Below are 14683 nucleotides of genomic sequence, written 5' to 3'. Positions count from 1 at the left end.
GATATGACTGAGGTTTTGTAGCGCGGATTATGATCTTTGCTATCCTTTTGTAGGTCCATTTGAGAAATTCATTCAAGTGACAACGATACTGCCACTGACAGGCCAGCAATACTCTGAGAAAGTTTCGGAGAATTGCACTGCCTTTTGGAAGTTAGTCGGAATTTACACGGATGCGGAAGGCAAAGCCATTGAAATGTTCCTTGAGGTTTTCAAAGATCAAAATTTCCCACCCGGCGCCTCCATTCTTTTCACACAATCTCCCAAAGGATCACTAACGGTTAGTAATCCTACTTTTGGATGGTTAGTTCTGTAGTTTACATCGGATTTTTGACATCATTCTCTCTCGCTTTCGCCACAGATTAGCTTCTCTAGAGATGCATCCGTACCTGAAGCTGCAAACGTGGTGATAGAAAACAAACTACTTTCCGAGGCAGTTCTAGAGTCGATCGTTGGAAAGCACGGTGTTTCTCCTGCAGCAAAGCAAAGTTTGGCCACGAGGTTATCCGAATTGTTGAATGGGTGCAAGGAATCTAATGGTGTTGAAGCCGGAAATGAAAGGGCGGAGGCATGAAAACTGAGAGAGGAGAAATAAAACTTGAGAGGGATTCCTGTTCTATGTTTAGTGAATTATTTACATACAATCTATGAAGCTATAGGAAAGTGCTATGTCTTATTTAATTTAAAGAAAAATGATCATGTTTTATGAGAAATATTAGTGTTGTTTTGTTATATGTTTAATTCAAATCAACAAATATAGATGTCGATTGGTAAATATGTCTAATCTGATATGCCTGTAACATTGCTTTTGAACCCAACCAAACCCCAAATTTTGGACCAAATCTCTGGCTTTGTGTCAACCAGTTGGGAGGGTCTAACCATTTGCACCCAAGTTCGATTCCCTCTTCCCATAAAATCGAGTACTTCATAATATATTTCGTCTTGTCAAACAGAAAGTATAAACTACTCAAATTTAAAAAGAAAGAGTTTCAAACTTGAATGCTAAGGGGCTGACACATTGCTCTAGTTAAATGCCTAAGGCCCCTAACCCATATTTTTACTTCTATATTATACTATATATTTTACCATATTCTTAGTATTAATTTATTGGTTATTTTGGTCCAATATTCTTAGTAGAATATTGATACTTTGATTTATATTCTTAATGCAGAACATTCGACTTCCTCTGGAGCAAAAAGTGATCAAACAGATGAATTTTAGAGTGATTCCAATTGGAGGATGTTCGTGAGTCTGTTGAATTGATCATATCAAAGTTTCATAATTTTATACCAAGCGGTTTATTTATGGTGATGAAATAAATGAGCAACGTGCAGTGTTGTCAAAGTGACGTTTTGGGCATCTTTGGGCTTTTTGGCATCCAATATGGTGTCTTTTGGGTTCGAGGCCTTATACAATTATGTTCGGACATCTCAAGCTCTAATTCTAGCTGTTTTGGGCCTGTTTTGGAGCCCTGAAGTTCCAAAAACGTGGCTGTTTTGATACTATGTAGAGTTTGGGCGAATTTTACTAGTCAATTTAAGATTATGTTTCCTAATTTATTTTAATTTATTTGGTTTTCTAGTTTTATTCTAAGACCTTTTCTAGGTAGGGTTTTATTTTCTAGTAGTATAAATAAGGCTTTTTAACCATTAGGATTTTTTTAGAGAAGATAGGGGAGAGGAAAAAAACGTACACTTTAGAGAGCTTTTGGATTCAAGTTTATTTTCAAGGTGTTTTCTATCCTTGTTTTTAATAATATTTCGTTGTATGATTGCTGGTAACTAAATTCCATTTGCTATGGTGAGGCCACGAGCCTTAGCAAGAATATGTAGTTTCTTTTTAATTTGCTTATGATATTATGCATGCAGGTTTGAATTATTAAACACCAGTTTAAACAATCTATTTGTCTTAATGCTTAGCTACCATTATGATCTTTAGAAAAGTAATGTGATGCAATTTTGATTGGAGGTCGGTCATTGAAATTGACGAAGGCTTCTTTTGATTAATATGTGCAAGTTCACTTAGGATAAATACCACGTTTTAAGGGTTGTATGGTTTTTCAAAAGGTTTCACAAAGCTTAATGAGTCATGCATGTTTAGATTTGATCTGAATATCACAGACGGGTTGCATGTTTGATATACGCTCTATGTTGGGGGTCCAAGTAGGCATATATTAGGAAGACCTAACCTTCAAAATATGCATGTGTAATTCATAAGTAATTGGAAGAACTCAAGATTGTTAAGATGACGGCGGAACCCTAGGTTTTTACAATTTAATTACCTTTTCATTATTTGAAATCACAAATCACCTTTATTCCAAACCCTTGTTTTAAGTAATTAATTAAGATTTGATTTGATACAAATTATTCATTTAATCCCTGAGGAAAACGATCTTGCTAGAGTCGACTATACTACAATTACCTTGTATTCTTGCAAATATTTAAAGTGTTCTTATCCCTACTTTTGCAGGTGGTAAAAATACATGTCAGACGTCTTTGACTTTTTTTGGGTAGGTTTAACGAATTATCGGCCCATTTTATATATGATATGTTTTGGGTTCGATCACACGATGATTGCCACGAGAGTCTAAAATGCCCTTGTGAGTCTTCCCGACCCCTAGAAGAATGAAACTGATGTGGTTAGGCTACCAGCTAGTCCTTCTTTTACTAAATTTCTATAGAAACCCATTGGTAATTATAAAATATTTGTATTTAGATCAAAAGTTTGAAGTTTACAATGTTGGTTTCGATATTTCTTAACGAAACAGAGATAAATTCAAGAAATAGTGCCACTGCTACATGTATGTATATATTTGTCACAGCAGTGTGTGTGTGTATATTCAGGGGAGGGTATTTTCATTGACATAAGTCACATAACCAAATCAAATCTAACCTCACAAACCAAACATCCCTCACTGAAATTCATTCTCAATTCTAAAACTCAAGCCACTCTCTATGAATACAAATTTATGGGTACCGGCGCTTCTTCTAGCCTTCCATTTATTCCGCACTTCGTCTCAGAGTACGTATAACTTGCACCACATAATTTTTATTTCTTTCGTCATCTCATTATGTTACTAAACTCTCAATTCTTGTTCATATATATTCATTTGAGTACAAATTCACCTGATCGATAGTTTAGATTGCGAATGACTGCGTACATCAAACTTGCTCTTGATTATTATTTTTAAAATCGCAGTTACAATCGGATGGCTGAACATTGACTGCGGTAGCAATGCTACAAGCTGGGATAAAAACTTACTCCAATGGGTCACAGACAATGACTACACCAAGGCAGGCATCAACAAGCAAGTTCCACAAAAGCAACCACTTGAAGAAATGAACACCCTCCGATCATTCCCTAACCAAAACCAGCAAAATTGTTATGTTTTGCCTTACAATGCACCTACTCAGCGGTACTTGATCAGGGCGAGCTTCTACTACGGAGACTCTGATGGTCTCTCCCGCCCTCCGCCGTTTGATCTTCGTATCAACGGCCAAAAGTGGTCAACGGTCAAAGCATCAACGGCGGAAGGGCCATTGTACCATGAAGCGATGTATGTGAATCAAGGGTCAGGATCTCTCAATGTGTGTGTTGTGCAGGTTGAGAAGGGAATGGTTCCCTTTGTATCTTCAATAGAAGCTGTTCCAATATATGTTCTTACAGGTCCATTGTACCCTAAGATGGAGACCAGTTACGCTTATGATCTAATATCTCGGGTTAATCTTGGTGGCAATGAAGTAAGGTATTCCCCTCTCAAATTCTTTGGTGTCAATTTACCATTTTTATTCTCTGCATCTTTATCACACAACATATGTGACTACTGAATTTCGTATGTTGCATTGTGTCGGAATGAACATTGACATGAGAAATAGGGCGAATTATATGTAACACAAAGTGCTATTAGAATCTCACACTACTCGAAAAAATTTAAATTCATATGAGTTCTCAAAAGTTGCATAAGAGCTTAACCATGTAAAAGTGAGTCTCACATAAACATTGAGAGGTAGGTAATATATATATATATATATTAAGATCAAATTTCATTGTTTCTTATATAACAAAGTATTCGTTTATTTTTTAAGCCCAATTAGATGTCTTAAGTATTTCCGATTTGGCTAATATTTTGGAATGATGATCTATGACGTACAACTTAAAAAATAAATGGTTCAGATCGTTAAAATTTGATGTTGTGTCGATCCCACAACTAATTTCCATTTTTATAAAAAAAAATAGGAATTTCTTCATTTAAAGGTTTCCTAAATTATATATAGTTGTTTATGCCCTTAACCTAATTGTATACTCATTAAATTTCGACATGAAAAATTAGATACAAAATCTTGTATGTGTATTGTTAATTCATGTGAGATTCATAATATATCAACAATAAATTCTAACATTCGACTGTACGGGGTTCCGTACCCAAAGTCTCTCCTAGATTATTAGAGAAATGAGTTGGATTTTGATTGACAATGGACACAAAATGCTAAATCAATGCAGGTACGCAGGACCATTGAGTGAGGAAAGGCACAACCGAGTATGGACACGTGGAACAACCCCACCAAACTGCTTCCAAGTCCCTACCGTTGCCACTGCCCTCCTTTTAATAGAAAACGACCCTCCTATTCCGGTGCTTCTCGACTCCATTCAGTCACTGAACCCTTCTGATCCAATCATCCTGACCGTTGATCTCCCCCACTCGACCCCACAATTGGCTTACATAGTGCTCTACTTCGTCGAAACGACAACCCTGCCCAAACCAAACGACATCAGGATCATTGACATCTACATCAACGGTCAAATAAAGTCTACAGCAACACTTAAATTCGTAGAATACAAAGTAATCACCTTGTATCCTGTGACCGTTGTGGGTCCCACAATTAATGTGACAATGGCGTCGGCCAGTGGGTCCACCCTACCTCCAATAGTGAGTGCCATGGAAGTGTTCACAAGAGTAGAGCCCGATTCGAAGAGTTCTTCTCCTCCCTCTTCCACTCCCACACATGGCAGTGGCACACAAGGAAGCTTTTATGCATACATTAATTCAATTTCTTGTATTTGTTTGTTTCTTATATGCATAGCCTAACCATATACGTTGGATTAATGTCCGCGTAAAGGATTTTATTTGTAATTTTCTTTTCACATTTATCGTCAATTGTCATAATAATAGGGCAACATATCTTTTCACTTAATGAAAGTTAAACGCTAGTGGCAATAGTTCATGTCTATATAAATAACTGTCAAATGTAGTTCATATGAATTTTTTATAATGAAGGCCACATAAATTAACGACTTAGAACTACAAATTTATACGGCACATGGGATTTAATAGTAAAAAATAATGATATAATATTTGTTGATGCACAAAATCAGTAAGGACTTTGGTACAACAGAAAGTGTTAAGTTTGTGACCTTCGCTAGATTGCTCCGATCACTAGTATGGATAAGTATGTAAATGGCTAGAGATAGGGAAGCAAACACAAGATGTACGTGGTTCACCCAGATTGGCTACGTCCACGGAGTAGAAGAGTTCTCATTAATTGTGAAGAGTTTACACAAGTACATAGGTTCAAACTCTCCTTTAGTGAGTACAAGTGAATGATTTAGTACAAATGACATTAGGAAATATTGTGAGAGAATGATCTCTATTTATAGAAGAGAGTTTCTAGTTTCATTCTGACATTGTACGTGTCATGTTGTGATTAGCTTCTGATGTTGACACGTGTCGCCCTATGATTGGCTTCTGATGTCGACACGTGTCGCGCTGTGATTGGCCTCCTGGTTGGAGGAAAACTCTTCTGGGTCCTTGACGGTATAACGTTGACCGGTGCTCAGTAGTTTTGGGATTGTTCAAGTATGGTACAAACAGTGCTCCCCTAAGTTCCCGAGTGAGGGAAGCTCCTCAGTTGGGGACTTGTAAGATCCAAGCCATTGAGTAATCACGAAACTTCTAAGTACCGAAGTGTGGTATCACTTTCACTTGCCTTATATGTCTCATATGTAGGTGTGGCATCTTCTCTGGAAGTACTTTTCCTCCATCCATGGGTGGTATCTTTAACCGATAAAGATGCACAAGGTAATGTATCAATTTCACTTGAAGCTTACTTGTAGTTTCGGGCTTAGTCAAGTGTGATACAAACCCTATAGTAGGAGTCCCCCAAGTTGCCGAGCTAGAAGATTTGTCGAATGAGGTAACAGACAAGGTAAGCAATCAGACTTCCAAGCAAGCAACCTGGATCGGAGGTTCAACTTCGGCTTCCGGTTGATTATTCTCCTTCGCCTTGTGTCATAAACAGCAACAAGGATAAGGAGAAGCAAATGGAGAAGATATGATATGAAATACTTTTGCTTTTGAAGAAGTAACTTTCCACAGTCTTATTCTTGAACTGGGCTGGAGGGTTTTCTGGTTTCCTCCAGAGTATAAGGCCGACTCAAGAATTTGAGGGTCAAAACAAGTCCATCAAATCTAGAGTACGTTCGACCCTGATGATATGGGATACTTTTGCTGTTGACAAAGTAGTGGATGTATCGGCACGTGTTTTGTTACGCTTGTCTCCACATGCTTCCTTGTATCCTTCTCACTTGCCCTATCTGTTCCTCAAGCAGATGTGGTATCTTCTCTGGAAGCATAAAATGTTGAAGATGAGTACTCGAGAGCAATGCCAGGTAAGTAATCAGGCAAGGGGTTCTAAGCAGTCAATTCCTGACTAGAAGCTTGATTCCAAGTGCTAACTGATTGCTCTCTTTCTCCTTGTCTTGCAGGTAAGAACAAGGCCAAAGGAAAAGACAGGGAAAAAGCATGATATGGGATACTCTTGCTTTTAACACTGATGATATGAGATATTCTTGCTCTGGTGTAGCTTGTTTGTAGAGGTATTATCGGGGGGAAAGAAAGCTGAGTATTTCGAGAGGCTTCGTTGGGAGTGCCCTCTCAGATATGAGGAAAGGTTAAGCATTTTTGCAGGTCTGCCTGTCCGTTGAGAATGAAGGTCGACATATATAGGAGTTGATAGGAGCATATTTATGCGACTTAGTATGTTTGTTTTCGTGCATTTATGTTCTTAGTTCTTAGTTATGTTAGTAGTTTAAGCCATTTTTGTGTGTTTGTAGGTTCTATGGGCCAAGGATGCAAGAAGATGCATTTTGGAGCATTTTGGAGCATTTTTGGGCTAAGATTGGATGGTGCAAACATGGAGACATGAGGATGGACGTTTTGGGCTTTTGTGTGTGCAAGTGTGTGTGTGTAATTGCAAGGATAAACACATGCAAAGAAGCCCACATGCAAACTCAAGGCAAGAGAGGGAGAAAACACATGCAAAGTGAAGACAAAACTCATGGCAAAGGTGAAGGAATTGTGTGTGTTTTGTGATTGAAATGATGAAACATGTGTGTGTAAATGCAAAGGGGATCTAAACATGGACAGCACATGTCATATGCAAAGGAGAAACAAAGATGACAACACACACATGCAAAGAAGAAAACAGCAAGAAAGGCATGTGCAAAAGAGAAACATGGACAACCAACAAATTCGTCAAAACTGCCTGTGCAGATTAGCTGACTTTGGAAGCATGTTACGAACAGCTCCGAATGAATGAGAGAATGAGCCTTATATGCTTGGAAAGCTACGGATGTCTATTTTCTGGAGCAATTTACAGATTGTTAATATCATTTTTCTAGAAGAAGTTATGGGCATTTTAACACTGAAAGGTTTAGAAACGGGCTAAGCAGATTTGGCTAATAAAAGGCACTTGTTTTGTGTTTTGCTTTGTCATCAACACTCAGCAGCAAATGGGGTTATGATTACACTCATTTGTCTTTAGAGCAAGTGGAAATGCACAGCTAGAAGAGAAGGCACAACACATGCAAAGGAAAGGAGAAACATGGGCTGAAAATGTGGGTGTTTAGTGCTTGAAATGATGAAGCATGTGTGTGTAAATGTAAAGGAAAATAGGGCAGAAAATGTGTGTGTGTTGTGGTTGAAATGATGAAGCATGTGTGTGTAAATGTAAAGAGGAAACATGCCAACACACACCCACACAAGCTGCACATGCAAAGGATATGGAGTGGTCCTCTCTCAAGCCTATAAATACCACCTTCCATATTCATCAATGGAGAACAGATTTTATCCTTGCCTTAGCCACACCTCTCCACCACCATTCTCTCCAAATTCAGCCAAAAAATCACCCCTAGCCACACCACCCATCAACCCTAAACATTTCCATACCATTCCCCATCCATTCTACACCATAAAAACCACCCAAAACCGTTCAAAACCTCTAGTGCCGCTGCTTGCAAAGAAGGAGGAGTGCTTGGAGTTGTGCTAGCCATTCCATTGGAGTTGTTGGAGCATTCTAGGTGTATTCTACTTTGTTTTTCTATGTTTAATATCAATTGTTTTTGTTTAATTGCAAGTATGAGGAACTAAAACCTTACTTAGCTAGGGGGAAGTTCGAAGCCATGAACATGCTTGAGATATGAATTGATTTCTTCCAATTGTGATTTAATAAGTTGTGAATGCAATTCAATTAACTACTTTCTTCAAAACTAATTATTGTATGTTGATTAAGGATGCATATTTAGTTTTCATGCATGAATTTGATGCTAGGATATAAATGAGTTTCACCTAATCGTTACAAGTTTATATTCATTGGTAGTGAAGGTTGCTAGTCACAATCGCGTTAATTGAATTCTTGGCAAACGTATCATGCATTCATAGTTACGAATGCCTCGTTAACACTTATGATTTTCATAGAACGTAATGATCTTTGATTGTATCTCTATTATGCATTCATGTAGAGGACTTTTGGAGAATAATTTGGATTGTCGTATGCATTCATCCAATTCAATAAATCAAGGAAAATCTGAGGATTAATTAGTGCATCACGGTTAATCTGGGGTGTTGAGTTTCATAATCTATTGAAAAACAATTGGAAATCAATTCATGTACAAGTGTGTCATGTGTGAAGAATGGATCTCTAGCTAATCCATCAACCATATATTTAGTTTTACTTTTTATCTCAATCACAACCAAAACCAATACCCCCCATTTATTTTCTTGTATCAAAGTGTGCTTAAGTTTGTTTTGAACTCTTTGAGTCTAGTTTAGTGTTTTAAAGCCTACTTTTGTGTTTTTAAGTTTCTTCTTATATTTTTGAGTCAACTGAGAGGTTATTAGCAAGCCCTCCTAATCCCCGGTCCAGAACGATCCCTACTTATACATATACTACAATTGTCAACAAGAGGGTTTAATTTGTGTGTTAACTTATTTTTCACATCAGGAGTCTCCCTAACAACAAGTAGGAATGATATTCTTTTACCCTTTTTTGTCATAGCAATGTAGTAGGAGCTGTAAGTTTCACGTGTTTTAACTTTGTCAGATCACTTTGAAAAAGTGGTATGTGGTACCTGGAAAACTGATATTGCGTGTGAAGATTGCAGACAAGCTTTATCCAAGGAAATCTGGCTCTCGAAGTTCAGAGAGCGGTGCCTCTTCGGTTTTCGAACAAGCAATCCTGTCGGGGATCTGGCTATCGAGATTCCGAGAACGGTGCCTCTTCGATTTTTGAGAAAGTAATCTTGTTGAGAGTCTGGCTCTCGAGATTCGGAGGGCGGTGCCTCTTCGATTTTTGAGCAAGTAATCTTGTTGGGAGTCTGACTCTCGAGATTCAGATAGCGGTGCCTCTTTGATTTTTGAGCAAGCAATCTTGTTGGGAGTGTTTTCTTGAATGTGAGTAAAGGTTGTGCATTTTTGCCAGTCTACCTTGCCATGGAGCACAAAGGTTGACACACATAGGGACTTTCCAGTTATCAAGCTGTGGTGCTGTTCTTTTACCCTTGTGGGTAATAGTAAGGTAGCTAGACCTTCAAAATTTATGTGTCTAAACTTTGTCAGAGATCTTTTGCAAAGTTATCTGTGGTACCCAAGGAGCTGATGTTGCGAGTGGAAAGTGGTGCCTCTTCGAAATCCGGAGAGTGGTGCTTCTTCGATTTTTGAACCAACGACCATGTTGCCCTCTCTTTTATAAGGGCACCAATTGTGTGCAAGAAATACATTCAGAGAGTTATTGCATGTAGGAATTTTCCCCTTACTTCAGAGATTTATTGCACCTCATTTCTCCTTCATCATTTTTGAGAATGTCTGGCCCATCTGACCGTCGTTTTGACTTGAACTTTGGTGAAGAGGCAGCCATGCCTTCTCAAGACAACATATGGCGCCCATCCTTCTTATTCTCTATTGGTCCTCTTACCATTAAGGACTCTGTGATGAAGAATGATATGACCGTTGCGGTGGTGGCCAGGAACCTTCTCACTCCCAAAGATAACAGACTACTTTCCAAACAGTCTGATGAGTTGACAGTTAAGGATTATCTGGCTCTCAGTGTTCAGTGTGCAAGTTCTGTGTCTAATATCGCCCAACGCCTATTTGCTTGAACCCGCCAAGTTGAATCATTGGTGGCTGAAGTGATAAGTCTCAAACATGAGATTAGAGGGCTCAAGCATGAGAATAAATAGTTTCACAGGCTCACACATGACTATGCTACAAACATGAAGAGGAAGCTTGACCATCTGCAAGAATCTGATGGTCAGATTTTACTTGATCATCAGAGGTTTGTGGGTTTGTTCTAAAGGCATTTGTTGCCTTCGTCTTCTAGGGCTGTATCGCGTAATGAAGCTTCAAATGATCAATTTTCGGTGCCTCCTCCTTCTGGGGTTTTGCCTAGTACTGAGGCTCCGAATAATCACCATCTGGTGCTTCCTCTTTCTGGGGCTCTGCTGACTACTGAGACTTCTCCTAAGCAACCTTTGTGAAAGCTCTATCTTGTTTGTTTATTTTGATTCATGTATATGTACATATTTGTAACTTATCGGAGATATCAATAAACAAGCTTTGCTTCATTTCAACATATTATGTTAAATACACCAAGGTCTTCTTCACTAAGTTCTTTGAATTTTTTCTTTTGTTGAAGCTTGTATGTTGAAGCTTTGTGAGTGAAGCATGTAGGTTGAGGTAGTGCTCCCTTAATTTCCCGAGTGAGGAAAACTTCTCGTTTGGAGACTTGAAAAAATCCAAGTCATTAAGTAGTCGTGAGACTTCCGAGTATCAAGGTGCAGTAGCATATGGTAGGAGTCGCCCAAGTCTCCAGTCGAGGGAGTTGACGAATGAGGTGTCTTGCTAGTAGCCAAGTTTCCAAAGTAACAAAACTTCACCATTTTCCTTTCTAAGTGGTAGCCCAAAACTCCTCATTCATATATATTTGTTATGAAAGTTGTTAGGCCCAAAGAATATGAGGCCTAGGCTTTTTTTTTTTTTTTTTTTTTGAATTTTTGAATTTTTGAATTTTCGAATTTTTCTATTTTTGAATTTCCGAAAATATATATATTAAGCTTTATAGGTGAAGCTTTGAGATTGAAGCTTTGTTGGGTACCATGAATTGATTTTGCTTCACACTATCTTGATCAAGATAGTGTGAAACTTTTGTAGGTGAAGCTTTTGTGTTGAATCTTTTGTGGGTGAATCTTTTGTGGGTGAAGCTTTTGTGGTAGGTGAAACTTTTATTGGTGAAGCTTTTATGGGTGAAGCTTTTGTGGTGGCGGAAGCTTTTGTGTTGGGGGAAACTTTTGTGGGGGAAGCTTTTGTGGTGGGGAAAGCTTTTGTGGGTGAAGCTTTTGTTGGTGAAGCGTTTGTGGTAGGTGAAGCTTTTGTGGTGGGTGAAGCTTTTGTTGGTGAAGCTTTTATGGGTGAAGCTTTTGTTGGTCAAACTTTTATGGGTTAAGTTTTTGTAGGTGAAGCTATTGTGGGTGAAGCTTTTGTAGGTGAAACTTTGGAGTTGAAGCTTTGTAGGTGAAGTTTTGGAGTTGAAGCTTTTGTTGGGTACCATGAATTGATTTTGCTTCAAACTATCTTGATCAAGATAGTGTGAAGTTTTTGAGAATTTGTAGTTGTCCTCAATTGATGAAGTTTTTGTTGGTGAAGCTTTGTTGTGTACCACAAATTGATTTTGCTTCACACTATCTTGATCAAGATAGTGTGAAGCTTTTGAGAATTTGTAGTTGTCCTCCATTGATGAAGCTTTGTTAAATTTCCCATTTTTTTTTTTTTTTTGGGAAACTAGAAATTTGAAAATGTGGGAGAGACAACATATATAAATTTTGCTTCCACACTATTGAGCAAAAGATTGTGATGCAAGTCACACCTTGTAGTAGTTGAAGGTTTGGATGAACCATATAAATTGAATTTGCTTCGAACAGTCTTGAATTTGCTTCAAAGGTTTGAGAATTGTAGTTGCCCTCCATTGATGAAGCTTTTGTTGGCACCATAAATTGGTTTTGCTTCACATTGTCTTGATTAAGAGTGTGTGAAGCTTTTGAGACTTGTGGTTGCCCTCCATTGATGAAGCTCTTGTTGGCACCATAAATTGGTTTTGCTTCACACAATCTTGGTCAAGAGTGTGTGAATCTTTTGAGAATTGTGGTTGAACTCCTTTGATGAAGCTTTTGTTGGCACCATAAATTGGTTTTGCTTCACACTGTCTTGATCAAGAATGTGTGAAGTTTTTGAGAATTGTGGTTGCCCTCCATTGATGAAGCTCTTGTTGGCACCATAAATTGGTTTTGCTTCACACTGTCTTGATCAAGAGTGTGTGAAGCTTTTGAGAATTGTGGTTGAACTCCTTTGATGAAGCTCTTGTTGGCACCATAAATTGGTTTTGTTTCAAACTGTCTTGATCAAGAGTGTGTGAAGCTTTTGAGAATTGTGGTTGCCCTCCATTGATGAAGCTCTTGTTGGCACCATAAATTGGTTTTGCTTCACACTGTCTTGATCAAGAGTGTATGAAACTTTTAAGAATTGTGGTTGAACTCCTTTGATGAAGCTCTTGTTGGCACCATAAATTGGCTTTGCTTCACACTGTTTTGATCAAGAGTGTGTGAAGCTTTCTACAAGTTGTAGTGTTTGCATTGTTAGAGATGAGAAATGTCTGAAGCAGATGCAAGAGGGCTGAATAGCTTGATCTTCGTATGCCATGCACTGAAGTTGTTATTGGCTTGCAATAAGATTTTGTTGGTTACTATAACTCTTGTTGGGCATAAGTGCTCCCCTAGTTGAGTTGTCAAGCTTGAGGGTTTTTGATTATTTGTGAATACTAGGAGTTCACATGTACAAGTTGTACCACTCGTCTTCTGGTAGGTGGAATGAATGGTGAGTTGCTTTCATCACTTGGTTGGTGGTACGAATGTGAGTTCCTTCATCACATTTCATCACCTGGTTGGTGGCATGAAGGAGAGTACGGGTTGTACATTTCATCACCTGGTTGATGGCATGAATGAGAGTACGGGTTGTACATTTCATCACCTGGTTGGTGAGAATAAGGGCAAGGTGTCTAGGCACATTGTAGCAAGTGTCGAATGACACAAAGTATGTTGAACCCTTTCAAAGCACAGTTGGCTTATGTATGAATGTGTTGGAATGTATGATTGAACGAATATACTGTGATGCTGTTCCTTTATTTGTATAGTCTTGTTAACATATACTTAGACTTTGTTTCATGTTGGAAGCATTATGTTAAAGCTTTGAACCCAAGTGTTTCATTGCCAGGAATGTAAGAGGATTAGGTCCGACTTGTCTAAATCACCTCTTTATTGAATTCAAGCCAAATAGTCTTCGTTACATAGGATGCCGAACGGCTGAAGCTTAACACTTGTACAATGTGAGTTTACTTGTAATAGTACTTCAAGTGATCAGTGTTCCATGGATGGCCAAGGGTCTTGCCATCGGAGCTTCTAAGCTTGTAGGAGCCAGGGCAACTGATGCCAACAACTTCAAACGGTTCATCCCAGTTTGGACTAAGTGTTCCTTCACTCGGGACTCTGTCGCAGAGTAATTTTTTGTTCAATACCCAGTCCCCCACTTTGAAAGAACAAGGTTTGACCCTTGAGTCATAGTAATTGGAGATGCACTGCTTGTAGGCGACATTCCTCAAGTGAGCCTGGTTTCTTTGTTCCTCGACTAGATCTAAGTTGAGAGTAAATTGTTTGTCATTTTCGCTTTACACATAGTTCTGGACTCGGAACGTTGCTTGCTCAAGCTCAACTGGGATAACTGCCTCTGTACCAAAGGCAAGTGAAAATGGGGTTTCTCCTGTTGATGTCCGATACGAAGTGCGGTATAACCAAAGAACTTAGGGTACAAATTCTGGCCAACAACCTTTAACCTTGTCCAAGCTGGTTTTCAAAGTTCGCTTGATTATTTTGTTAATAGCTTCAACTTGTCCATTAGACTGGGGATGAGATGGGGAGGCAAAACATAAGTTGATGTTAAACTTAGAGCAGAACATCATGAACTTATTGTTGTCGAACTGTCGCTCGTTGTCAGTGACTATCGCATTGGGAATGCCGAATCTGCAAAGGATGTTCTTCCATACGAAGTCTTCTATTTTTGCCTCAGTAATGGTTGCCAAGGGTTCTACTTCGGCCCACTTTGTGAAGTAGTCAACTGCAACGATTGCATAACGAACTTTGCCCTTCCCTACAGGCATTGGGCCGATCAAATCAAGTCCCCATTGGGCCAAGGGTCAAGGGCTAATCATAGGAGTGAGCGGCTCGGGAGGGGAGTGAGGAATAGTTGCGTAGCGTTGACACTTATCACATGAGTCAACTGCAACGATTGCATAACGAACTTTGCCCTTCC

The 14683-nt window shown here is 38.8% G+C and overlaps 2 protein-coding genes across 27 annotated transcripts in view; one reads left to right on the top strand and one right to left on the bottom strand.

The window, feature by feature from the left end:
* LOC126597754 (chalcone--flavanone isomerase) overlaps positions 1 to 772 on the top strand; it is a 53186-nt gene extending 52414 nt beyond the window's left edge. For all 26 annotated transcript variants that reach the window (XM_050265575.1, XM_050265477.1, XM_050265516.1 and 23 more), the window contains 2 exons: positions 54 to 277; positions 359 to 772. In XM_050265575.1, coding sequence (XP_050121532.1) covers positions 54 to 277; positions 359 to 571 — 437 coding nt within the window. In that variant the 3' untranslated portion in view covers positions 572 to 772. The remainder of the gene's footprint in view (positions 1 to 53; positions 278 to 358) is intronic.
* The window catches only part of LOC126600601 (uncharacterized), a 33464-nt gene that overhangs the window by 15254 nt on the left and 3527 nt on the right, over positions 1 to 14683 (bottom strand). The window lies entirely within an intron of this gene.

The sequence above is a fragment of the Malus sylvestris genome, chromosome 1 (genome assembly GCF_916048215.2).
Source record: "Malus sylvestris chromosome 1, drMalSylv7.2, whole genome shotgun sequence".
In the NCBI taxonomy this organism is placed as follows: Eukaryota; Viridiplantae; Streptophyta; class Magnoliopsida; order Rosales; family Rosaceae; genus Malus; species Malus sylvestris.
The sequence above is the reverse complement of the archived record's forward strand: the minus strand, read 5'-3'. Positions and strand labels throughout refer to the sequence as shown.